The sequence below is a fragment of the Dendrobates tinctorius genome, unplaced genomic scaffold (assembly GCF_039654945.1).
Source record: "Dendrobates tinctorius isolate UK_male_01 unplaced genomic scaffold, ASM3965494v1 ptg000125l, whole genome shotgun sequence".
Classification (NCBI taxonomy): Eukaryota; Metazoa; Chordata; class Amphibia; order Anura; family Dendrobatidae; genus Dendrobates; species Dendrobates tinctorius.
Genome location: NW_027361793.1, coordinates 20,443,297 through 20,469,433, shown reverse-complemented (window position 1 = coordinate 20,469,433; position 26,137 = coordinate 20,443,297). Strand labels below are relative to the sequence as shown.

The 26,137-nt window shown below is 44.5% G+C and overlaps 1 protein-coding gene across 5 annotated transcripts in view; it reads right to left on the bottom strand.

The window, feature by feature from the left end:
* MDH1B (malate dehydrogenase 1B) overlaps positions 1 to 26,137 on the bottom strand; it is a 301,491-nt gene that overhangs the window by 60,561 nt on the left and 214,793 nt on the right. For 3 of the 5 annotated variants that reach the window (XM_073541913.1, XM_073541914.1, XM_073541910.1), the window contains exon 7: positions 6,990 to 7,144. The exons of the other annotated variants lie outside the window; for them this stretch is intronic. In XM_073541913.1, the coding sequence (XP_073398014.1) occupies positions 6,990 to 7,144 (155 nt within the window). The remainder of the gene's footprint in view (positions 1 to 6,989; positions 7,145 to 26,137) is intronic. 5 annotated transcript variants of the gene reach the window in all.

The window sequence follows — 26,137 nt, the reverse complement described above, 5'->3', positions numbered from 1 at the left end:
TATCCGGTCCACACTCACGGCTACTCAGACTTGACCATGTGGAAGACATGGTGGTGTTGGTCGCTAAGTGACTTGAAGCATTATCCGCTATCCAACCAACAACCGTTTCACACTGCTCTGGCTTCAATAGTGCTGTGGTGCAGTCCCCTAGGAACTGGGACAGGAATTTCGTTCGCGAAGATGTGGGTCTTTGCTGTGGCTCACTGTAAGCTTTGCCATGGCCTCGTACTCTGCATGCGCCATCAGCATCATTTCCACTTCCCCGTCCCTTGCCCCTTGCCTTGCCCATTTTAAATGGAGTAATGAAAGAGGTTAAAAGCTGCCTACAAATGGATGTCTTTGGAGAACAAGTGGATGTGGTAAGTACTGTTGGCCTGCAAAGCGAAGATTTTTCCATCACAGAAACACCAGGCCACTGCCTGAGATAACAGACTGTATTACTTATTAATTTATATTTTTTGGGGATACAAAAGACTGCTGGATTTAACAACAGTGACAGGCAGGTGAAAATTAAAACAGCCGTAAACTGGCCATAGTTTGAGCACGCACAGATAGTAGCTGGCACGGAGAGACCAATACAATGAATGTGTGGCCTTTTTATTTTGTGGCCTAAACTCTCTTGTATTTAAAGCAAATTTACAGGCAGCCCCCAAAAATAAAACAGCTGTAAACTGGCAAGAATTTGAGCACACACAGATATGAGCTGGCATGCAGGTAACACAACAATGAATGTGTTTGGTTTTTCAAATTTTTGGGGGGGCTAAATGATGTTCAGACTTTCAGCTTACATTTGAGGGTACCCACATTAAAATTGGATGAAGGGTTTAGGAGTTTCAGCTCCTTAACATGTGCCACCCTGCTTTTAAAGGGACCAAAAGTAATTGGACAGATTAAATAATTGTAAATAAAATGTTCATTTCTAGTAGTTGGTTGAAAACCCTTTGTTGGCAATGACTGATTGAAGTCTTGAACTCATGGACATCACCAGACACTGTGTTTCCTCCTTTTTGTTGCTCTGCCGGGCCTTCACTGCGGTGGTTTTCAGTTGCTGTTTGTTTGTGGGCCTTTTAGTCTGAACTTTAGTCTTTAAGAAGTGAAATGTATGCTAAATTGGGTTGAGATCAGGTGACTGACTTGGCCATTCAAGAATATTCCACTTCTTTGCTTTAATAAACTCCTGGGTTGCTTTGGCTTTATGTTTTGGGTCATTGTCCATCTGTAGTATGAAACGACGACCAATCAGTTTGGCTGCATTTGGCTGGATCTGAGCACACAGTATGGCTCTGAATACCTCAGAATTCATTCGGCTGCTTCTGTCCTGTGTCACATCATCAATAAACATTAGTGACCCAGTGCCACTGGCAGCCATGCATGCCCAAGCCATCACACTGCCTCCGCCGTGTTTTACAGATGATGTGGTATGCTTTGGATCATGAGCTGTACCACGCCTTCGCCATTCTTTTCTCTTTCCATCATTCTGGTAGAGGTTGATCCTGGTTTCATCTGTCCAAAGAATGTTCTTCCAGACTGTTCTGGCTTTTTTAGATGTTTTTTAGCAAAGTCTAGTCTAGCCTTTTGATTCTTGATGCTTTTGAGTGGCTTGCACCGTGCAGTGAACCCACTGTATTTACTTTCATGCAGTCTTCTCTTTATGGTAGATTTGGATATTGATACGCCTACCTCCTGGAGAGTGTTGTTCACTTGGTTGGCTGTTGTGAGGGGGTTTCTCTTCACCATGGAGATTATTCTGCGATCATGCACCACTGTTGTCTTCCGTGGGCGCCCAGGTCTTTTTGCATTGATAAGTTCACCAGTGCTTTCTTTCTTTCTCAGGATGTACCAAACTGTAGATTTTGCCACTCATAATGTTGTAGCAATTTCTCGGATGGGTTTTTTCTGTTTTTGCAGCTTAAGGATGGCTTGTTTCACCTGCATGGAGAGCTCCTTTGACCGGGATGTTTCCTTCACAGCAAAACCTTCCAAATGCAAGCACCACACCTCAAATCAACTCCAGGCCTTTTATCTGCTTAATTGTGAATGACATAACGAAGGGATTGCCCACACCTGTCCATGAAATAGCCTTGGAGTCAATTGTCCAATTACTTTTGGTCCCTTTAAAAACAGGGTGGCACATGTTAAGGAGCTGAAACTCCTAAACCCTTCATCCAATTTTAATGTGGATACCCCCAAATGAAAGCTGAAAGTCTGAACTTCAACTGCATCTGAATTGTTTTGTTTAAAATTCATTGTGGTAATGTCTAGAACTAAAATTAGAAAAATGTTGTCTCTGTCCAAATATATATGGACCTAACTGTATATCCCCAATAAATGATCACAAACTACTGTTCTGGTGCACTGCAACGCTTAGAAGGGTCGGAGCGTCAGTCTGGAGTGCAAATTTAGCTCTAATGGTTTCTAGGTGCCATGTCTCACTGGCAAAGCCAATGAGGTGCCAGGACAGCATAGCCCCTAAAAATAACCCCATTTAACAAACTACACCCTAATTCCTTTAGCGGTCTAATAAGCATCTTGACAACACCAATGTTTTGCAGAATTTTATACCATTAGGCCATAACGGTTTCATAAAATTTCATAAAATGTTGTAATTCATCTATGTGTGTACTGATTATTTTGCCCAAAAGGGTATTTTTCATAAATAAGCACACAGTTGGTACTGCAGAGTGAAAATTGCCAAAATACCAGCTTAGTGCCCAATACATAGTGCCCAACTTGTGCTGCTGCAGACACATACCCCGTAAATTAAGTGGGCTCTCCCCACTACAGCAATGCCAAACATGTGAATGATAACTCTGGCTTAGGCATACTGTTGGGCAGGTATGGGGGCATTTGGATTCAGGATTCACTGGATTATTTTTTGGGGAGGAGGGTTAAGGGACAGGTGGAAGCTTTTCCAGAGCCTTTGAGCCACCATTAACTTGAAAACCCACTACATTACCATTGACAGATAATGGACCTAACAGGGGAACTTGTTTTTTGAGGGTTTAAGTTTTTGTTGGTACAATTTTAGGGTTTATCATTTTGGATAAATTTAAAGGACATGTTCACATTTACCTTGACCTCTAAGCTGAGCACTTACATCAGTGTTTCCATTTTAAAATGTATGCTTAATTCAGACAAAACCCCCAAGAGATGCATTGATCAGTGAGGCAGGAAGAGTTGCCTCTGGCTTCTGTTCCAGCAATATTTGTCTTTTCAGCTGTGCACCATGCTGTGGTGGACTGAGCTTTTGTGCATGCCTAAAAAGATGTCACAGCACTGGATCAGAGGCAGACAGCAGATGGTGACCTTCCACGAGAGGTTTCGTCTCATTCTGAAGTCAGTTTTTCACACATCTTAATGAATCAGGAGTGCCTGCCATGTGACATGCAGCTCATCACAAATCTCACTCCTGCCAGGGACTGAAGTAAGATTTCTAATGTAAGCTACACCATAGCTCACCATGAATTAGATGAGCTGTTGCTTCATGCCCCATCATTCCCCAGCTCTGCCCATTTTGCTGGAGCTGGCCGAAACTAGAATGAAAACACCAAAAATCGCTACATTTTTGGGCAACTCCTTCTTGCGCAAAAATGCTGTGAATTTTCAGAGTGATTTCTGCCAGAATTTTGCAATTACTTTGATGAATAAAGGCTTACGTTTTGAAAGCCAAAACTTTTTAAATTCTCTATAACAGAATTATAGGAGGGCTTGTCTTCTGCACTGTTAGTTGACATTTTTAATGCTACCATTTTGGACACGTGATCATTTTCTATTCCAAGCTTTGGGAGAAAGGATAAACAAAAAAAATAGCAATTCACAATTTTTTTTATTTTTTATCATGTGGAAAAAGTGATAAGATAGCTTTGTTCTTTGGGAAAGTACAAACAATACTAGATTCATTTATTTTTTTTGTTTTAGGTTTTGTTTCTTTTGCACACTAAAACCTTATTATACAAAAAATAATTTGGCTTTGCAACACCATACAGCTATAACTGTTTATTACGCTGTCAACAAAGGCATGTGAGGGACTTGATTTTTGAGGGACAAGATCATGTTTCCAGTTGTAGAATTTTTATTTACATATGACTTTATGAAAGCGATTAATTCCATTTTTTCTGAGGCAGTACAATGAAAAACAGTATTTTTTGCTGTATTTTATTAACTTTTTTGGGGAAAGTTAGGGGTTAAATAACATAACAGTATTTTATCAAAGGATGGGAGGAAAGGTTTGTGGATGGTTTCTACCCTTGCCAACAGTTAATGAGACGTATATCCCAGGATATAAAACAAAATGGTGGTTTATTCTACGCGTTTCAAAGTACAAATTACTTCTTCATCAGGAGAGACCACAAGTACACCTACTATTGATGACAGCATTTTAGACTTATTAGAGTCATTCCAGAAATGGTCATACCATTTATTGTTGTTACATAAAATTGCCTTTTAACTGGTAAACATTTTTTTTTAATTTATTTTGTGAGGGGTTTTTTTTATATTTTTTTAACACCTTTTGAAACTCTTTTACTTGGATTCACAATGGAAAGTGAACATTTTATATAACAATCGCAGATTGAATATTCTGCAACAGGGTGAGAGACTTGTAAGACAATACTTAAAAACAAGGTGTAAAAGAACCTGACAGATGCAGAGGTCATTCTTTGACCTCTGGATGACATGACAACTGTTGGCTCCTCATGACCACGTTGTAGGGGGCCTGATGGAGTGAGACTGGAACCCCTCCCTCTTACAACCTTCTAAATACTATGCATGCTTAAGATTGCAGCATTGGCATTTACAAGAGTGCAACAGCCCTGAGATTTGCTGCAAGACTTAGGCTGCCAGGTAGGAGAGCTCCCAGCGGTGATTGTGCTCCTGTGCCAGCATAACCAGCATGACATAACTGTACTTCATAATGAGGGAAGAGTGTTATGAATGAGTCACCGTAGGAGGCAAAAGCAGAAATACAAGCTAAGTCCAGAAAACCAGAGAAGTTGGCAACTATCAGATTGCAGACCCCTGAACCTATCAACACAACTAGCAGTAGCCGTGGGGGGTTCCTACGATGCCCTAGACCCCTCGATCACAGCCGGAGAAATACATAGGCCTAAAGAAAGAAAGGGGAAATCTAAACTGCCCCAGAGCAGACCCCAAAGCAATAGGCAGCCCCCAACATATAATGACGGTGAAGCAAGATGAAAATACTAACACAGACAGAAAGATAGACTGAGCAAAGACGGGGCCCCAAAACTACCTAGATAGGAAAGGACAGGAAGGCTGCTGTCTGCAATCTGCCAAAACCCTATCAAAAACATAAGCCAACCAGCTGATATAAAAAAGGCCCTGAAGCAGCTAGGCTTCAAAAACTGAATCAGCACTCAGGTATTTTCAGAAGACAGAGCTAAATGAATTCAGCACACCCCAGCAGGGAATGGCAGAATTCCAGAAAAACAAAGCAAAAACAAAGTCAAAGCACAAAAGCAAAAGGCCGAGCAGCAAACTTAGCTTTGGAGGAGCAGGAATTCAGACTGGTCTCCAAGGATCCCACAGAGAAATCACCCGCAGGGCAGAAGGGCGTCGGCAGCCTTATATCCAGTCCGTAACTCCACTCAGCCAGTCATCATCATCAGCCTCAGGTGTTTGACAATCAGGCTCACTACCTTTCTTTACCAGAAGAGGGAGTTCCTCGGGCCTCAGTAATGAAGGGGAAAATGAACTCACAACAGAAGAGCTTCCCAATCATTATGTCGATTTACTTTAAATGTCGGGAAGGGGTTAAAGAGAACCTGCCACAAGGTCAAAAGAGTCCAGTTTTTGCTATTACTATATTCCCCCTGCACCACTAAGTATTCCAGGGTTAATCGTGGATCTAGGCCCACCCACTCAATGGATACAATTTTCCTAATGACCATAATGTTTAATGCATGAAAACAATAAGCATGCATACTGTTATTGTGTAACGATTATTACAATTCAGTTCAGTAACGTGTATTAGGGGTTTTACAATTAGACCCCTAATAAGAAATATTGCGTTTATAGAGATGGGGAAATCTGTGAGACCTAATGCAGGATGCCAGTGGAAAGAGCAACTTCTGATCTGAAAACTCAAAAGACTAACCATGGAATACAAAATATAGATCATGTGAAGTGGTATGCTGCTTCCCAGGAAAACAAAGCTAATCAAAGAGGGTTTCAGAAGCTGGACCCGAGGTAAACATCTGATCGCTAAGGCTGTATGCACACGCTGCGGATTGTCCTGCGGATTTATCCACGCGGATTTGTCAAAAACCGAAGGTAAATCCGCAGGTCAAAAGACCTGCGGTTTATCTGCAGTTTTCCTGTGGTTTAGCCTGCGGTTTTCCCCTGCAGTTTGACACCTGCCATGGAGCAGGTGCCAAACCGCAGCGGAATCCGTACAAAGAATTGACACGCTGCGGTTTTGAAACCGCAGCAAATCCGTGCAGAAAAATCCGCACTGTCTGCACAGCGATTTTCATTTTGCACTGATTTTAATGGTACTGTACACTGCAGCAGAAACTGCTGTGGATCCGCAGGACCAAAACCGCTGCGGATCCGCAGCAGAATCTGCACTGTGTGCACACACCCTAAAGTTCTTCCTTTTGAAAATGCATTAAGGCTCCAATACACAAACTAATGTCAGCCAAACCTGCCGATATCAACGTGTTTGTCATACTGTCTAATGTATATGGCGACACTGGCCAACTGATTAACATTTTCCCTATCAGTCATGTCCTTTTTCTGACTGCCGATCCCATTTTTCTCCCAGAAATAAGCATCTGGCTAGCGTGTCAGCTAGCGTCTTTCTCATAGAGAACTCAGGAGTATTATGCCGAATGAGCGACCGTGTTTATGGGAGAGATGGCTGTAGGATGAACAATTGACCGACGCATCGTTCGGCCAACAGCAATCTAATATTTATGGTGCTTTTATTGACAAGAGGTTTCGTTATGGTACAGTTACTCTTTTTTTACCTTCACTGAGAACACCTAGTGAGAAAATTCCTCCGGTTTCTGAATTCTGTTGCCAAGAAGATATGGCTGTTGCAATGGAATGAGCGGCTGAAAGACCAGAGCGATGTTCCTTCCGTTTTTTCCACTCTCTGACAACATCATTTTTCAACCATTTTCTGCAAGTAATGCAATAAATTTTTTTAAAAAAATACCATAAAAAGGTGATTTTTTTATGAAGGCAAACTCTATCCTAGTCAGGGCCTCAACTCAGGACCCTGTTCTACAATTGAAATGGTCTAGTGGACTTGAGTATGACATACAAATCACGGATAGACAACTGATTGACGATTATGCAATACTGCATTTACAATGGCAGCTGCAGGAAGGATGCCTACTGTGGTGCTGACCACAAACGGCTCCAGTCTTAAAATTGGGCACAGGTAATGTATCTTTATACACCTTAGGGTAGGTAGCAAAACAGAAAAAGAAAAACGTTCATCAAGCCCAAAATATATGAAAATATGAAAATACTTTATTGCTGGCTCCATCGTCCCTGTAAGTCGGGGCTGTGTGGGGTTTCTCCTGGCGTGGCCCTGGTAGATGCGGTGATGTCGGCTGGTGTGAATGTTGCCCTGGCAATGGAGCAGTACTTCCGGGTTGTTACTAATTGGTTCTGGCTCCTTTTTAAACACCTCACTTCTGATCCACTGCATGCCCCTTGATGAAGGCTTTGCTGAAGCGCGCGTCGGGGTGATGCGGGTGTTGCTGGTGCCCTCCCCCCACTTTGCCCCTCTGTTGGTCTACAGGATATCTTCTTATGTATGCTAATTTGGGATCTATTTTACATATGAATATCTCCTTTTGATACTGTCTCATGCATGCCCTTTCTGTGATGGATTGCCATGAGACATTCCCTCTTATGTTTATATAATAGACCAATGCATCATTGTTTATGGTGGATCTTTTTGGGGGTAACATAACTTAATCTTCCCATATCTCCTAATGGTTTTTTACCACTGTGAGTTATTATTTGATTTTTTGATGGCTACATCAGCACACCCACGTCTCGTGTTTGTAAACTATATATGCACTGTGGCTTCATCCACTTTTTTAGCCTGTTTTTTTGTATGGATTTGCAATAAAGTATTTTCATATTTTCATATTTTTTGGCTTGATGATTGTTTTTCTTTTTCTGTTTTGCTATTTATGATATTGACGATCAGTTCGGGATTCTGTCCATTATCGGGGTATCATAATGAATACAATAACTCTGAAAAAAATTATAACTAATTTATAATGATGGCACTATATTTGTTGAGCTACCTTCACTTTAGGGTAGGTATATATAAGCATATAAAAAAAATCGTTCATTCAGAAAAGTTAGACAATTTTCTTACGCCTTGTCATAGTGTGTAGCCCATGTGTCAGGCGCCGGGATTCTCCCACTGCACAGGGTCAATTCCAAGCCTTGTCTGCCTCTGCGGTCTCTCATTCTGCTCTGACCGCAGTGGGGTATGCTCAGCAAAGACGTTGGTCTCAGCGTCTTGCTCAGACCCGCGCGGTTCGCTTGGTTACTGCTGACTTTCCAGCCAAACCTATGGTAACCAGCAATAAGCAGCAGCTAACAGACGCTCCAGAGGCTAATTCCAGAAATCATCCTACTGGGCTTGATCGAGAGGTGGTGACCTATCATTAGTAGTCGGTCGTCAGCTGCTCAGGTGATGTGGCAGTTCTGGATTGGTCCACGAGTAAGGTCCTGTCTGACTCGACTTAAGCGGAGCATATAAAAGGGTCCTGGGCCCACGTCAGCGCGCTAAGATCCTTCATGCTATGTGTGTCTGTGGATACATTACTGCTCAGAGTACAAGTGTGCCGCCTCTAGCACGGTGATTGTGTGTCTAGGTAGGCAGTGTAGGGTGGGAACTCTCGCTTGGCTCAGCATCTGACTGCGGGAGTCCTAAGTCGCGTGTGCCGTTAGCACAGCCGAGTGTCAGAGAGAGCACAACCACCAGCCTAGATTTCCCTGGGGGGAAGCTACAGTATAGGGACCCCCAACTAGTATTATTATCTGCTGTACTCCTGTGACATCTAACAGGGTATAGGTCCGAGTGCTCTCTGTTATTGTACTGCTCTGTGGAGCAACAGAGCAGGTACTTTGCACTCTGTCCTCACTGAGTGACTTTTAACTCCGTGGTTTACAGTGCTTGCACACAGCATCGCTCCGCAATTGATCTTTAGCTGCGGTTTCTTTATCACCGCACAGTGGACCCCGGGTTGCGATTGCACTTTCTCATAATTTATATTTAGTGCGATGCGCAAACCATAACATCATGCAATCCATTTTTCTTACATCAGCAGCTATTACTCATTTACACTTTCTATATTACAGAATAGCAATTTTTCAGTAAAAATCAGATGCTATACTGTGGCATCCAGTTTTTTTGGCATTCATAGATTTGGAAGAAACTAAAACTGCGATTTTATTTTTTTAACACACACAGATCTTCCCTAACCCATTGAGTAATATTGGTCCAAGGGTGGTCTGTTTTTATTTCACGTACAACACTTGAACTGAAAATACTGTCACGTGAATGAGCCCTTAATCAAAGATATTTGCGACACTGTTTGGACTGGGTCATTATTTTATTATTTCACCATGAACTGTTAGTAAAAAGATCAGTTTGTTAACGAAAAATGCTGGTAAAAATGGCCGCCGATAGTTAATTTTTTTGAGAATACAATAGTGTCAATCAATGGCAGCATCACTAATGTCACTTTTGAAAATTAATGGCTGTACAAACAAAACAGAGAGAATTCTTCAGGTACATACTGTATATAACATTTACACTTATTAATACTTTAAACGGGCATTGCTTAGGCCAGGGGTGGGCAATTCATTTTTCAAAGGGACTACATAAGAAACTGGTGCTGTTGTGGAGGGCCGAACCAATTGGCTGATTATAATTCTCCTTAAGGTTATGTTCACACGCAGCGTTTTTGCTACATTTTGTTTCTGAAGCTCAAACCTGCTTTATTGGCAGTAGAACTGCTGTGTTCAAAACGCCAGTTTTGCTGCATTCGTTTTCTGCATTCTATTGGGTGTGAATTACACGTATGCTTTGTCTACATAACTTATTTAACCCCTTCCTGACATCTCACATACTATCCCATCCACGGGACCCGGGCCCCTATGCCCATGGACGGGATAGTACGTCATAGCGATCAGCGGCGCTCACGGGGGGAGCGCCGCTGATCGCGGCCGGGTGTCAGCTGATTATCACAGTTGACACCCGGCACTATGTGTCAGGTGTGGTCACGGACCTCCCCCGGCATGTTAACCCCTGGCACACTGCGATCAAACACGATCGCAGTGTACCGGGGTTTAAGGAGGCATCGGCAGGGAGGGGGCTCCCTCCTTCCTTCCCTGAGATCCCCGCAGCAGCGCGATGTGCAGCACTGCTGCGGGGTCGCCTTCCCTGCAGGTCCCCGAATCAATATGGCGGCGGGGACCTTCGGGGGCCTGCAGGGAGGTGTCTTTATCAGTGCCTGCTGAGAGCAGGCTCTGAGAAAGCCTGCAGCAGCGCCTATCACATCGCTGATTTGACAGAGTGATATGCAACCTGTCAGATCAGCGATCTGACATATTACAGTGATGTCCCCCCCCCTGGGACAATGTAATAAAATTAAAAAAAAAGAAAAAAAAGTGTAAAAATAATTTATAAAAAAATAGCTAAATAAATTAAAAAAAAATAATAAATTCCATAATAAATTCATTTTTTGGAAATAAAAAAAAAACAACAAAAGTACACATATTTATTTATTATTATTTATTATTTAAATATACACATATATTTGTGTAATGACCCGCCCTACAAAACTGTCCCATTAGTTAACCCCTTTAGCGAACCCCTTAAAAAATAAAAAACAAAGCAAAAAATAATGCTTTATCATCATACCGCCGAACAAAAAGTGCAATAACGCGCGATCAAAAAGACAGATATAAATAATCATGGTACCACTCAAAACGTCATCTTGCCCTGCAAAAAATGAGCCACCACACAGTGTCATCAGCGACAAAATTAAAAAGTTATAGCACGCAGAATAAAGCGATGCAAAAATAATTATTTTTTATATAAAATTGTTTTCATTGCATAAAAGCGCCATAACATAAATAAATTACATAAATGAGGTATCGCTGTAATTGTACAGACCAGAAGAATAAAACCATTTTATCAATTTTACCTCACGCGGAACGGTGTAAACGCACCCCCCAAAAGAAATTCATGAAATGCTGGTTTTTGTTCCTTCTGCGTCCCAAAAATCGAAAAAAAAAGCGATCAAAACATGTCACGTACCCGTAAATGGTAGCAATAAAAACGTCAACTCGTCCCGCAAAAAATAAGACCTCACATGACTCGGTGGGTCAAAATCTGGAAAAATTATAGCTCTCAAAATGTGGTGATGCAAACACTATTTTTACAATAAAAAGAGTCTTTTAGCGTATGACAGCTGCCAAACATAAAAACCCGCCATAAATAGTAAATCAAACCCCTCTTTACCACCCCCTTAGTTAGGGAAAAATAATAAAATTAAAAAAAAGTATTTATTTCAATTTTCCCGTAAGTGTTAGGGCTAGGGTTAGAGTTAGGGCTAGGGTTAGGGCTCGGGTTAGGGCTAGAGTTAGGGCTGAGATTAGGGTTAGGGGTGTGTTGGGGTGAGGGTTGGAGTTAGAATTAGGGGGTTTCCACTGTTTGGGCACATCAGGTGCTCTCCAAACGCAACATGGCGTCTGATCTCAATTCCAGCCAATTCTGCATTGAAAAAGTCAAATGGTGCTCCTTCCCTTCCAAGCTCTGCCATGCGCCCAAACAGTGCTTTACACCCACATATGGGGTATCTGCCTACTCACGACAAATTGGAAAACAACTTTTGGGGTCCAATTTTTCCTGTTACCCTTAGGAAAATAAAAAATTGGGGTCAAAAATATCCTTTTTGTGGGAAAAAAATATGATTTTTTTATTTTCACGCCCCGGCGTTATAAACTTCTGTGAAGACCTCGGGGGTTCAAAGTGCTCACCACACATCTAGATAAGTTCCTTGGGGGTCTAGTTTCCAAAATGGTGTCATTTGTGAGGGGTTTCCACTGTTTAGGCACAACAGGGGCTTTCCAAATGCAGCATGGCAACCGATCCCAATTCCAGCCAAAAAAGTCAAATGGCGCTGCTTCCCTTCTGAGCTGTGCCATGTGCCCAAATTGTGGTTTACCCCCACATATGGGGTATCAGAGTACTCAGGACAAATTGCACAATAACATTTGGGGTCCTGTTACCCTTGGGAAAATAAAAATTGGGGGTGAAAAGATCATTTTTGTGGAAAAAATGGCTGTACGTTATAAACATCTGTGAAGCACTGGGGGGTTCAAAGTGCTCGCCACACATCTAGATAAGTTCCTTAGGTGGTCTAGTTTCCAAAATGGGGTCATTTGTGGGGGGTTTCCACTGTTTAGGTACATTAGGGGCTCTCCAAAGGCAACATGACACCCACAGACCATTCTATCAAAGTCTGCATTCCAAAATGTCACTACTTCCCTTCCGAGCCCTGAAGGGGGCCCATACAGTAGTTTTCTCCCACATATGGGGTATCAGAGTACTCAGGACAAATTGGACAACAACTTTTGGGGTCCAATTTTTCCTGTTACCCTTGGGAAAATAAAAAAATTGGGGACTAAAAGATCATGTTTGTGGAAAAAAATATGATTTTTTTATTTTCACGCCCGGGCGTTATAAACTTTGGTGAACTTCTGTTCAAAGTGCTCACCACACATCTAGATAAGTTCCTTGGGGTGTCTAGTTTCCAAAATGGGGTCATTTGTGGGGGGTTTCCACTATTTAGGCACATCAGGGGCTTTCCAAATGCGGCATGGCGTCCAATCCCAATTCCAGCCAAAAGTCAAATGGTGCTGCTTCCCTTCCAAGCTCTGCCATGCGCTCAAATAGTGGTTTACCCCCACATGTGGGGTTTCACCATACTCAGGACAAATTGCACAATAACTTTTGGGGTCCTGTTATGCTTGGGAAAATAAAAATTGGGGGTGAAAAGATCATTTTTGTGGAAAAAATATGATTTTTTAATTGTACGGCTGTACGTTATAAACTTCTGAAGGCCTTGTGGGTTCAAAGTTCTCACTACATATCTAGATAAGTTCATTGGGGGGTCTAGTTTCCAAAATGGGGTCACTTGTGGGGAGTTTCCACTGTTTAGGTACATCAGGGGCTCTCCAAACATGACATGGCGTCCGATCTGAATTCCAGCCAATTTTGCATTGAAAAAGTCAAACAGCACTCCTTCCCTTCTGAGCTCTGCCATGCGCCGAAACAGTGGTTCCCCCCACATATCAGATATCAGCGTACTCAGGACAAATTGCACAATAACTTTTGCAGTCCAATTTCTCCTGTTACCCTTGGTAAAATAAAAAAAAATTGGACCTGAAGTAATTTTTTTGTGAAAAAAAGTTAAATGTTCATTTTTTATTTAAACATTCAAAAAATTGCTGTGATGCACTTGAAGGGTTAATAAACTTTTTGAATGTGGTTTTGAGCAGCTTGAGGGGTGCAGTTTTTAGAATGGTATCACTTTTGGGTATTTTCTATCATATAGACCCCTCAAAGTGACTTCAAATGTTATGTGGTCCGTAAAAATAAAATGGTGTTGCAAAAATGAGAAATCGCTGGTCAGATTTAACCCTTATAACTTCCTAACAAAAAAAATTTTGGTTCCCAAATTATGCTGATGTAAAGTAAACATATGGGAAATGTTATTTATTAAGTTTTTTGGGTGCCATATCTCTGTGATTTAAGGGCATACAAATTCAAATTTGGAAAATTGCAAAATTTTCAAAATTTTCACCAAATTTCTGCTTTTTTCACAAATAAACGCAAGTTATATCAATGAAATTTTACCACTAACATGAAGTACAATATGTCACGAGAAAACAAAGTCAGAATCAATGGGATCCATTTAAGCGTTTCAGAGTTATTACCTCATAAAGCGACAGTTGTCAGCATTGTAAAAATTGGCCCAGTCATGAACGTGCAAACCATCCTTGGGGGTAAAGGGGTTAATAAAGTTGGTTTTATTTCCAAAAAAATGCTTAAAAAATGCTGCAAAAACAGTTATTGTGCATTTTATAGCATTTTTGCACTTTCTCATAACTTTATATGGGTGAAATAGGGAAAAACGGTGAAAGAACTGACATATGCTGCATACTAAAAAATGCTGCCGTTCTCAAACTCAGTCAGGAAAAAAAACAAGTGTGTACAGGGGTTTTCTGAAACCTTGTAGCTTTGTCTCATACGGTAAAACGCAGCTTTTAATTTGCATGAAAAAATCCCACTGCGTATGAGCATAGCTCAACACTGATTATATCAGTTTATAAGAAGCAGTAAGCGATATGCTTTTAATTTGCTGCCAAGATCCATAGTAACATGCATTAGAAGTTAATTAAAAGGGTTTTCCAATTTCAGAAAACCCTTCTCATTAGCTGCAGTTAGAAAAAAAAGTTTTTTTCCTTCCCCTCCCAGGACCAGCATTGAGTCTCTGTGACAGTTCCTGGTTCCTGTTATTGTCTGAAGTGCTCAGGTCACGTCTACAGCGCTGCAGCCAGTCAGTGAGCTCATTGGCTATAGCAACTCATGGTGTCAACCCACGTGAAGCTGCTGAGCTCAGTTATTGGATCCAGAAGTGTTGACATGACATCTGTTCTGAAAACAATAACAGGCAGCGGAATCAGTGGCTGAACCTGGGAACGCGAGTAAGAGCCATTCCATTTAGAGAACAGTGGGTTTTCTGAATCTGGAAAGCCCCTTTAAGAAAAAAAAAATACTGACCGCTCATATGTGGGGAGGAGGTGACAGACAAGTGGTAAGAAGTCTTCCTTTCAGTCCATCGAGTGGAGAAGAGACCGACAAGCACACAGACAAGCACACACACAGATCAGCCAACAGAGAACATGGGGCACACACAGACACGCACGCACACAGAAACGCACACACAGACCAGCCACCAGAATACATGGGGCACACACAGACACGCACACATAGACCAGCCACCAGAGTACATGGGGCACACACACAGACACGCACGCACACACAGACAGGCACACACACATAGACATGCACACACAGACCAGCCACCAGAGTACATGGGGCACACACAGACACGTATGCACACAGACTAGACACCAGAGTACATGGAGCACACAGACACTCACGTACACAGACTAGCCGCCAGAGAACATGGGGAACACACTCAGACATGCATGCACACAGACCAGCTACCAGAGCACATGGGGCACACAGACACGCACACACAGACCAGCTACCAGAGTACATGGGGCACACACACAGACACGCACGCACACACAGACAGGCACACACACATAGACATGCACACATAGACCAGCCACCAGAGTACATGGAGCACACACACAGACACGTATGCACACAGACTAGCCAACAGAGTACATGGGGCACACTCTCAGACACGCATGCACACAGACCAGCCACCAGAGCACATGGGGCACACAGACACGCACACACAGACCAGCTTCCAGAGTACATGGGGCACACACAGACACACATGCATAGACACAGACACAGGAATGCACACAAAGACACACACGCACACAGACCAGCCACCAGAGTACATGGGGCACACACAGAAACACACGCACAGACATGCACAGACACACACACAAACCAGCCACCAGAGTACATGGGGCACACACACACAGACACGCACACACAGACACGCACACACACAGGTACATACACAAACCAGCCACCAAAGTACATGGGGCACACACACACGCGCACACAGACACACAGGCACACAGACCTGCCACCAGAGTACATGGGGCACACACAGACACGCATGCACACAGACACGCACATACAGACTAGCCACTAGAGTACATGGGGCACACACAGACACGCAAACACAGTCAGACACGCACACACACACACACACACATAGACATGTGGAACGCCCTCCCAGGGCTGTGGGGTACTCGGTACCAGGCCGGCGTCAGGGGGGATGTGTCACAGCAGCGGAGACCCGGTCCGTGGCCCTGGGCACCCAATATCAATGGCGGTGGTGTTAATGGTGTTTAGAGTTTATTAGAATAGTTTGTGACGCCACCCGTGGTATTTGGCAAGTATGGTGTTAGGCCAGCGCTGCATACAGATCCACTGGGACTGATGGTATGGTGCAGCAGAGATGGTATAGCTCCCCACAGGTGGAGCTGTAGTCCCAGGGCAGTGTAGGTGCAATGGATGAGGAGAGGCGCAGGATGGTGTAGATGTTGCTACCCAGGTGTAGTGGTACAGGAATAACTGGAGGACATCAGAGTATGCGGTTCCAAAGCTTTACTCACTCTTTGCAGTTCACACAACTGCCTGCCTCCGCACTGTGTTCTCCAGGTCAGGGCTCCAGCCAACCTCCAGGCAGGGCAGGACTCTCCCTTCCACACTCCGCCAATATGTACCTTCACTGAACGACTCATCAAATGCGCCTTTAGGTGCGAAGCACTCCAGTACTTAGTTACCCTGAAATGCCTCTCTCTAGGTGTTCCTAGTCTCTACTTGTATGACAGACAGCTGTAGCCTACTTCGGGGACTCCTCTCCTGAGTCCCGGCTCTCTATCCGTTTCGCTGTTGTGTCCCAAGTCTATGGTGGGAGTAAGGCGTTAGCGGCTCACTACTCCTCCAGTGTCTGTTGCCGGATATAAAAATCCAATCAACCTCAGGGACCGGGCCCCGGCCTTTGCGCTCTCTGGACTGGAAGGTGTTATGAGCTCATTTTCTCGTTCACCTTTGATGTCCGATGAACTCCCTCTGCTGGTGAAAGGAGGTGGTGAAACTGATTTGGATGGGAGAAACCTGTCACCTGAACAGGTGGATTGCGATTGGAATCTCTGAGTGGATATAAGGCAGCCGACGCTGTTATGATTGAGTCACCGTAGGAGGCAAAAATAGAAATGCTAGCTAAGTCCAGAAAACCAGAGAAGTTGGCAGCTATCGGATTGCAGACCCCTGAACCTATCAACACAACTAGCAGTAGCCGTGGGGGGCTCCTACGATGCCCTAGGCCCCTCGATCACAGCCGGAGGACTACATAGCCTAAAGACAGAAAGGGAAATCTAAACTGCCCCAGAGCAGACCCCAAAGCAAAAGGCAGCCCCCCACATATAATGATGGTGAAGCAAGATGAAAAAACAAAACACAGACAGAAAGATAGACTGAGCAAAGATGGGGCCCACGCTAGCTTAGATAGGAAAGGACAGGAAGGCTGCTGTCTGCAATCCGTGAAAAACCCTATGAAAATAAGAGCCAACCAACTGACAGTAAAAAAGGCCCTGAAGACGCTAGGCTTCAAAAAAGCTATGTCAGTACTCAGGAATATTCTGAAGACAGAGCAACAGACAAAAGGAGATTCAGCTCACCGCAGCAGGGAATGGCAGAATCCAGAAAAGCTAGGAAAACAAAACACTAATGCAAAAAGGCAAAGAAGAAATCTTAGCTTTAGATGAGCAGGAATCAGACTGGTTTCCTAGAAGTCCACAGAGAAATCACCCGCAGGCCAGAAGGGCGTCGGCAGCCTTATATCCAGTCATTAACTCCACTCAGCCAGTCATCATCATCAGCCCCAGGTGTTTGACAATCAGGCTCACTACCTTTCTTCACCAGAAGAGGGAGTTCCTCGGGCCTCAGTAGTGAAGGGGAAAATGAACTCACAACACGACGCCCTGTAGGGTTGCTGGTGATTTCTCTGCTCTGAGCTCTGGCCTCCAGTTCAATTCCTGTCTTCTAAAGCTAAGTTTTTGCTCTGTTATTGTTCCATGAGATTGTCTGATTTGCTTGGTTTTGTGTTCAGCCAGTCCCGGCTGGGGCTTTGCTGAGTTTCCATTTTTGTCCCTGATCGGTTGATACTCTTTTGCTCTGTCTTCAGAATATATCGGAGTGCTGATATAGGGATTTTGAAGTCTAGTGACTTTAGGGCCGTTTTTCCTATCAGACGTGTTGGGACATTTTTGGTAGGGTGTTTGCGGATTGCAGCCAGCATCTTTTCTGTCCTTTCCTATCTAGTTAGTTGGGCCCCATCGTTTGCTCTGCCGGTCTTTCTGTCTGTGTTTGTGTTTTCATCTGTTTTCACCGTCAATACATGTTGGGGGCTGTCTATTGCTTTGGGGTCTGCTCTGGGGCAGTTTAGATTTCCCCTTTCTTTCTTTAGGCTTATTTAGTTCTCCGGCTGTGACGAGGTGTCTAGGACCACAGTAGGAACACTCCACAGCTACTGTTAGTTGTTCTGAATAGGATCAGGGGTCTGCAATCCGCTAGCTACCAACCTCTCCGGTTTTCTGGACTCAGCTTGTATTTTTGTTTTTTCCTCCTCCGGTGACTCATTCATAACAGAATCACCAGCCATACCGCAGATTCTAGGGTACTCAATAGCAAGAAAGAATTGTAAATAAAAAAATTAAAAAAAGGTGTTAGAATTTTTTTTTATATGTATATTTTTTCCTCTTTTTCTCTGGGGCTGTAGGAGGATTTTTTTTTTCTTAATGGAGATTAAGCAATTGTCTGATCGTGTGGAGGAGCTTGCTGCTGAAGTGTGGGGAATTTCCGCCTATCTTGCTCATTCACATGCTGCTGAACCAAAGATTCCTACTCCTGATGTGTTTTTTGGGGATCGGTCTAAATTTTTGAATTTTAAGAATAATTGTAAATTATTTCTTGCCTTGAAGCCTAACTCATCGGGGAACTCAGCGCAGCAGGTTAAAATTGTCATCTCTTTGCTGCGCGATGATCCCCAGGATTGGGCGTTTTCTTTGACACCTGGTGATCCTATTCTAACTAATGTGGATGCATTTTTTCAAGCCTTGGGGTTGTTGTATGATGAACCTAATGCTATTGATCAAGCTGAGAAAGCCCTGTTGGAATTGAGCCAGGGTCAGGATCCTGCAGTCATACTGTCAAAAATTCTGAAAGTGGGCGGTCCTTACTACCTGGAATGATGGTGCCTTGGCAGCTCTCTTTCGGAAGGGTTTGTCAGAAACCATCAAAGATACTATGGTGGGATTTCCTGTTCCCTCTGGTCTTGACGATTCTATGTCATTAGCCATTCAGGTTGATTGGCGTTTATGTGAACGTAAAATTACACGAGAAATGTTGCCACCTGTTGAACAAATGTCTGAACCTATGCAATGTGATAGAGTTTTGTCTAGGGCGCAACGTCAGGAGTTCAGAAGGCGTAATAAGCTGTGTTTTTTCTGTGGAGATGCCTCTCATATTATTTCTGTCTGCCCTAAATGAGAGAAACGTTTTGCACACACATTTGCTGTGGGTGGTGTTCAACCTAAGTTTCTTCTGGCAATTACTCTGATCTGCTCCCTGTCCACATTTTCCGCCAAGGCTTTTGTGGATTCAGGAGCGGCTCTGAACCTGATGGACTTGGATTTTGCTAAACGTTGTGGGTTTCTTATGACACCTCTGTGGACGCCTACCCCTTTGAGGGGTATTGATGCTACTCCTTTGGCGAAGAATAAACCTCAGTTTTGGACCCAGGTGGTAATGCGGGTCGCCCCAGACCATCAAGAAAATTGCAGATTTTTGGTGTTGCATAATTTGCATGATACCATTGTTCTGGGATTTCCCTGGTTGCAAATCCATAATCCAGTTTTGGATTGGAAATCTGTGTCTGTGGTGAGTTGGGGTTGTCGGTGTGCTCTTAGTGACGCTCCTGTTTTCTCCACCGCTCCCCAGTCGCATGATGTTCCTGACTATTTGGCTGATTTTTATGATGTATTTAGTGAGAATAAGTCTGCGTCTTTGCCTCCTCATAGGAGTTATGACTGTGCAATTGAGTTGAGCCCTGGGTGTAAATTTCCCAAGGGTCGACTTTTCAATTTATCTGAACCCGAGCACGATTCTATGCGATCTTATATTAAGGAGTCGTTGGAGAAGGGTCATATTAGACCATCCTCTTCACCCTTGGGTGCTGATTTTTTTTTTGTGGCCAAGAAAGATGGTTCATTAAGGCCTTGTATTGACTATCGTTCCATCAACAAAATTACTGTTAAATATCTGTATGTTACCCCTGATTTCTGATCTATTCTCTAGAGTTAAAGGTGCTTGCTGGTTTACCAAGCTTGACCTCAGGGGGGCGTACAATCTTATTCGCATTAAGCATGGGGATGAATGGAAGACGGCGTTTAATACTCCGGAGGGACATTTTGAGTACCTGGTGATGCCTTTTGGGCTAACTAATGCCCCTTCTGTCTTCCAGTGCTTCATGAATGATATTTTCCGGGACTTTGTGGATAAATTTTTGATCATCTATCTGGATATTTTGATCTTTTCCAGGGATTGGGACTCTCATGTGGAACATGTTCGGACTGTGTTCCAGATTTTGAGGGAGAATTCCCTGTATGTTAAGGGATCGAAATCCCTTTTTGGCGTACAGAGGATTTCATTTTTGAGATTTATTTTGTCTCCGCCAACTATTGAAATGGACCCGGCCAAGGTACAGGCCATTTATGATAGGGTTCAGCCCACTTCTTTGAAGGCCCTCCAGAAGTTTTTGGGTTTTGCTAATTTTTATCGTAAATTTATAGCTAATTTTTCTGGTACTGCCAAACCATTGACTGATTTGACTAAGAAGGGTGCTGATGTGCTGAATTGGTCTCCAGAGGCTGTTTCTTCCTTTCAGGAGCTGAAGCGGAGGTTCACTTCTGCTCCGGTTTTGTGGCAACCTGATGTCTCACTCCCGTTTCAGGTAGAGGTGGACGCTTCTGAGATTGATGCAGGAGCTGTTTGGCCCAAAAAGATCCGGTAGCATCTAAAATGAATCCCTCTGCTTTCTTTTCCCGAAAGTTCTCCCCATCCGAACGCAACTATGATGTGGGGAATCGGGAACTGTTAGCCATGAAATGGGCATTTGAGGAGTGGACACATTGGTTGGAGGGAGCTAAACATCAAGTCATGGTCCTTACTGACCACAAGAATTTGATTTACCTTGAGTCAGCCAAACGCTTGAATCCTAGACAGGCTAGGTGGGCCTTGTTTTTCACACGTTTTGATTTTGTGGTCTCTTTTCTTCCGGGCACTAAGAATGTCAAGGCAGACGCCCTCTCTAGGAGTTTCTTTGCTGATTGTCCTATTGTGAACAAGCCTGCGACCATCTTAGGTGAGGGGGTAGTTCTTTCTGCCATCTCGCCCGATTTGAGACGTGCTCTGGAGGAGTTTCAGGAGGACAAACCTGTGCGCTGTCCCATTGGTAAATTGTATGTTCCTGACCAGTGGAGGAAGAGAGTAATGTCTGAAGTTCATTGCTCCGCATTGGCTGGTCATCAAGGTATTTTTGGTACTAGAGATTTGGTGAGTCGGTCTTTTTGGTGGCCCGCCTTATCTCGTGATGTCAGGAATTTTGTGCAGTCCTGTGGGACATGGACCCATATTTCAATGGATTTTATTTCTGATATGCCTGTTTCTCAGAGAATGACTTATCTGGGTGATTTGTGATAGATTCTCTAAGATGGTCCATCTTGTACCACTCCCTAAGTTGCCATCTTCCTCAGAGTTGGTGCCCTTGTTTTTGCAACAGGTGGTTCGCTTGCATGGGAATCCTGAGCACATTGTATCTGACAGAGGAGTTCAGTTTGTTTCTAGATTTGGAGGACTTTTTTTTCCAAGCTGGGAATTCAGTTGTCCTTCTCCTCTGCGTTTCACCCTCAGACCAATGGGCAGACGGAGAGAACAAACCAGACTTTGGAGTCTTATTTGAGATGTTTCATCTCTGCTGATCAGGATGATTGGGTCTCATTTTTGCCCTTGGCCGAATTTGCTTTAAATAATAGAGCTAGTTATGCCACTTTGATGTCACCTTTTTTTTGTAACTTTGGGTTTCATCCTCGATTCTCTTCAGGGCAGGTGGAGTCTTCTGCCTGCCCAGGTGTTGACACTGTGGTGGAGAGAATGCACCAGATTTGGGACCAAGTGGTGGATAAGTTGTCTCTCTACCAGGAAAAGGCCCAGCGGTTTTCCAACCGGGATAGGACCATTGGTCCCCGGTTTAAGGTGGGTGATATGGTTTGGTTGTCATCAAAGAATATTTCCATGAAGGTGGCTTCTCCAAAGTTTAAACCTAGATTTATTGGACCTTACAAGAGTTTGGAGATTCTTAATTCGGTCTCTTTTCGATTAGCTCTTCCTGTAACATTTAAGATTCATAACGTGTTTCATAAGTCTCTGTTGAAGAGGTTTGTTGAGCCAGTAGTTCCTGTGGTGGCACCTCCTGACCCTGTATTGGTTGAAGGTAATGTGGAATATGAGGTTGAGAAGATACTGGATTCTCGTCTGGCTAGACGGAGACTCCAGTATTTGGTTAAGTGGAAGGGTTATGGCCAGGAGGATAATTCTTGGGTCTCTGCATCCGATATTCATGCCGAAAGTTTGGTGCGTGCTTTTCATCGGGCCCATCCTGATCGGCCTGGTGGCGTGGATGAGGGTTCGGTGACCCCTCCTCAAGCGGGAGGTACTGTTATGAGCTCATTTTCTCGTTCACCTTTGATGTCCGATGAACTCCCTCTGCTGGTGAAAGGAGGTGGTGAAACTGATTTGGATGGGAGAAACCTGTCACCTGAACAGGTGGATTGCGATTGGACATCCGGAATCTCTGAGTGGCTATAAGGCAGCCGACGCCCTGTAGGGTTGCTGGTGATTTCTCTGCTCTGAGCTCTGGCCTCTCGTTCAGTTCCTGTCTTCTAAAGCTAAGTTTTTGCTCTGTTATTGTTCCATGAGATTTTGTCTGATTTGCTTGGTTTTGTGTTCAGCCAGCCCCGGCTGGGGCTTTGCTGAGTTTCCATTTTTGTCCCTGATCGGTTGATTCTCTTTTGCTCTGTCTTCAGAATATATCGGAGTGCTGATATAGGGATTTTGAAGTCTAGTGACTTCAGGGCCATATTTCCTATCAGACGTGTTGGGAGATTTTTGGTAGGGTTTTTGCGGATTGCAGCCAGCATCTTTTCTGTCCTTTCCTATCTAGTTAGTTGGGCCCCATTGTTTGCTCTGCCTGTCTTTCTGTCTGTGTTTGTGTTTTCATGTTTTCACCGTCAACACATGTTGGGGGCTGTCTATTGCTTTGGGGTCTGCTCTGGGGCAGTTTAGATTTCCCCTTTCTTTCTTTACGCTTATTTGGTTCTCCGGCTGTGACGAGGTGTCTAGGACCACCGTAGGAACACTCCACGGCTACTGTTAGTTGTTGTGAATAGGATCAGGGGTCTGAAATCCGCTAGCTACCAACCTCTCCGGTTTTCTGGACTTAGCTTGTATTTTTGTTTTTTCCTCCTCTGGTGACTCATTCATAACATGAAGGGTTCTCTCTCTTTCTCAACCAGCTTCCGACCGTCCTTCTCTTCTCCTTCGTTCCGATCTGTTCTCTCTCTCTTATGGAATCTGTAGTCTCCAGTCTACGTCTCTTTCTCCTTCTCTTCCTTCCCTGAGAAGCTCGTTACACTAAGACCAGTCCTCAGCCTCTCCTGACTGACTGCCTTCCTCTGCCGTGAGCTCCTCTCAGGCTGACCTGCTGTCAGCCTGCTCTTTTCTCTGGGTCTCTCCCCAGACTGACCCCTTCTGGGTCTCTCCCAGACTGCCCTGAAATCCTACACTTTTCTCTTTTGTATCATCTAACTCCACGCGCCTCCCAGCACATCTCGTGTTATGAAGCAGTGTTCCATGAGGGGTGCTCTGCCAACCCCCAGCCTGAAGCTGTTAGGTGGCCCCACTGAACTATCCTGTGTGTGGAATGCAGGTGTGGAGCGTGGTCAGGAGTTCCCACCTTACCTGGATGGTGGGGCACTACACCCTAGGAGAAGGTGCAGTACCTCTGTGGCGACTGAAGCCTCAGGGGCGCCACATACCCCCCGTTAAACACAGCACGTCCGCGGGCTGCAAGACAACAAAAGGTACAGTACAGGAACACACAAAAAGTTTTTAAATGCTGTTTAACAATACTTATCTAATCTTCCTAGTATAGGAGGCACATTTCTTAAACGTTACAAACAGACTAACTTCCTATCTTAATATCAAAAATTTACTTGAGTGCAATTCTCAATTCAAAGTGCTACTCAACACATTCTCTTTATTACATTTTCTATCAATTATTCTCTTTTTCTTTTTTCTTTTTCTCTGACCATCTACTCTTGGCCTGTCACCTGTCACTTGCAATTCTTCAATCTTTATTCAATTCTCACATTCTATCTCAAAATTTCCTAAGTCTCTGTATCAAAATATTCTATAAAAGACATTTACTTTACATAAGGCACAACATTATCAAACACGTTATCAATAAAACATTCAAAATTCTTGTAAGGTGCTGAACACTGCTCCCAGCCGGGATCTCTTGCAGTGTCCCTTGAGGTGGACATCATTCTTTGAAAAGTGTCCATGCATCAACATTATCTTCGCAAAGAGTCTTTGTGTAACCATTATCTTCACAAAGAGGCTACATATGTAAAACCAAGAAAGGGGCACCTAAAGAGGTGCAACTATTTACAATTAAAGTTTTTGGATCATACAGCGTTCATGATCTCCACAGCTCTATTTCAAAAACAGGGCAACAAGGGTGCTACCGGAAAAACATGATAGCAAAATAGAAAGGCACAACTGGTGCAAACAAGAACCCTCCTGGGTAACGAGAAAGTTTGTAAATTGTGGTAATCAGCGACTACCAGACTCAGGGTAGTCATTGGCAATCCGCAGGTACTCCTCTTCCTTCGGAGTCAATCCAGAGATTTTTGATTTGGGCTGCAGAACTGGAGATGATGCAAGAGCATCCTGGTTTCCTGGAACGGGTACCGGAGCAGTCCGAGTGGTACCAGTGGATGGAGGGGTAGCAGGCTGCTTCACATTATATCTCTCCAGAAGCTCCTACAGAATGCGGCGGATATTCAGGGCGTACCACCCCCTGAGTCCCTCATGTCGGGTGAATGTGACATACTCCCCGGGTTGCAGGTTCCTGTCGGGATGCCCCCTCCTCAGATGGGGCTCCACGTCCCGCCAGTTAAAGAACAGGTCACAGATCTTCTTGGGGTCTGCAATGAATCCGAACCCCTTCTCTTGGTTCACTTTCAGAACCTGCCCCCAACCAAGTGCATTCCGGGGTCCATAATGGCCGGCACGGGCCCTCTCCTTCCGGGTCAGATCCGGCCCCAACACAGCCTTCTTCCTCTGCTCCCTCTCCCAGTACTCACTCGCCAGTTTTTTAAGAATGACTCGGCAACAGGCCTCATTCTGCTCCTCCCGGGACCCGCTTTCACCCACAGCACCAGCATCCCGGTCCCAGACCAAGTCCAAGACGACCTGGCCAGCCGCTGCAACTGCTGTACACCCCGGGGCCTCCCCAGGTGGAGGGACATCTGACATACCTGGGGCCTCCTGGCGGTGCAGCCTCTGCTCCGATGCAGGTGGTGATGGAGCGGCTGGATGTTCCGGGCCCGCAGGGGACGCTGTGGGGACCTGTGCAGCCGAGTCAGGTCCAGACGGGGGTTCCGCCTCCACCCCCGTGTCCTTCAGTAATTTCTTCGGGCAGGCGGCACCTAGCCGCACCGTCAGGGTGGACGTGTATATCACCGCTGCCCGGGAACAGTCCGGTGTGGCAGCGGCAGGTACCGGTGGAGAAGGTACCGCTGGTGTAGGCCCCGACGGGGCGCGCTGCCGGCTCAATGTTTCCAAGGCCGCCTGCCTCAGCTGCAGACAGGTTGTCATTTCTGCTATCTTGGCTTCTAATTGTTGTCGGTCCATGCCGGAGTTCGAGTTGGAGCCGTCAGCCATGGCGCCGAGGGTTTGCACTTCCCCGCGCTCCACAGGCCTCCTTCCCTTGCTCTCCAAAATGGCGTTCTCGCGTTCTTCTTCTTGCTCCGCCCTTCTGCTCGCCACTGGCTCTCTCTGCACCTTGTGATAAAACACTCCGGGATTGCCTTTGCTGGGGTCAAAGGTCACGTGCATTCAGCATGAAACTCAGGCGCACAGCCGGGGTCCGGGTATAACCAACACTGGGTCAGGTTTATTAAAGGTGAAAGCAATGCATAAAGAAAAAAAAACATAAAACAAATC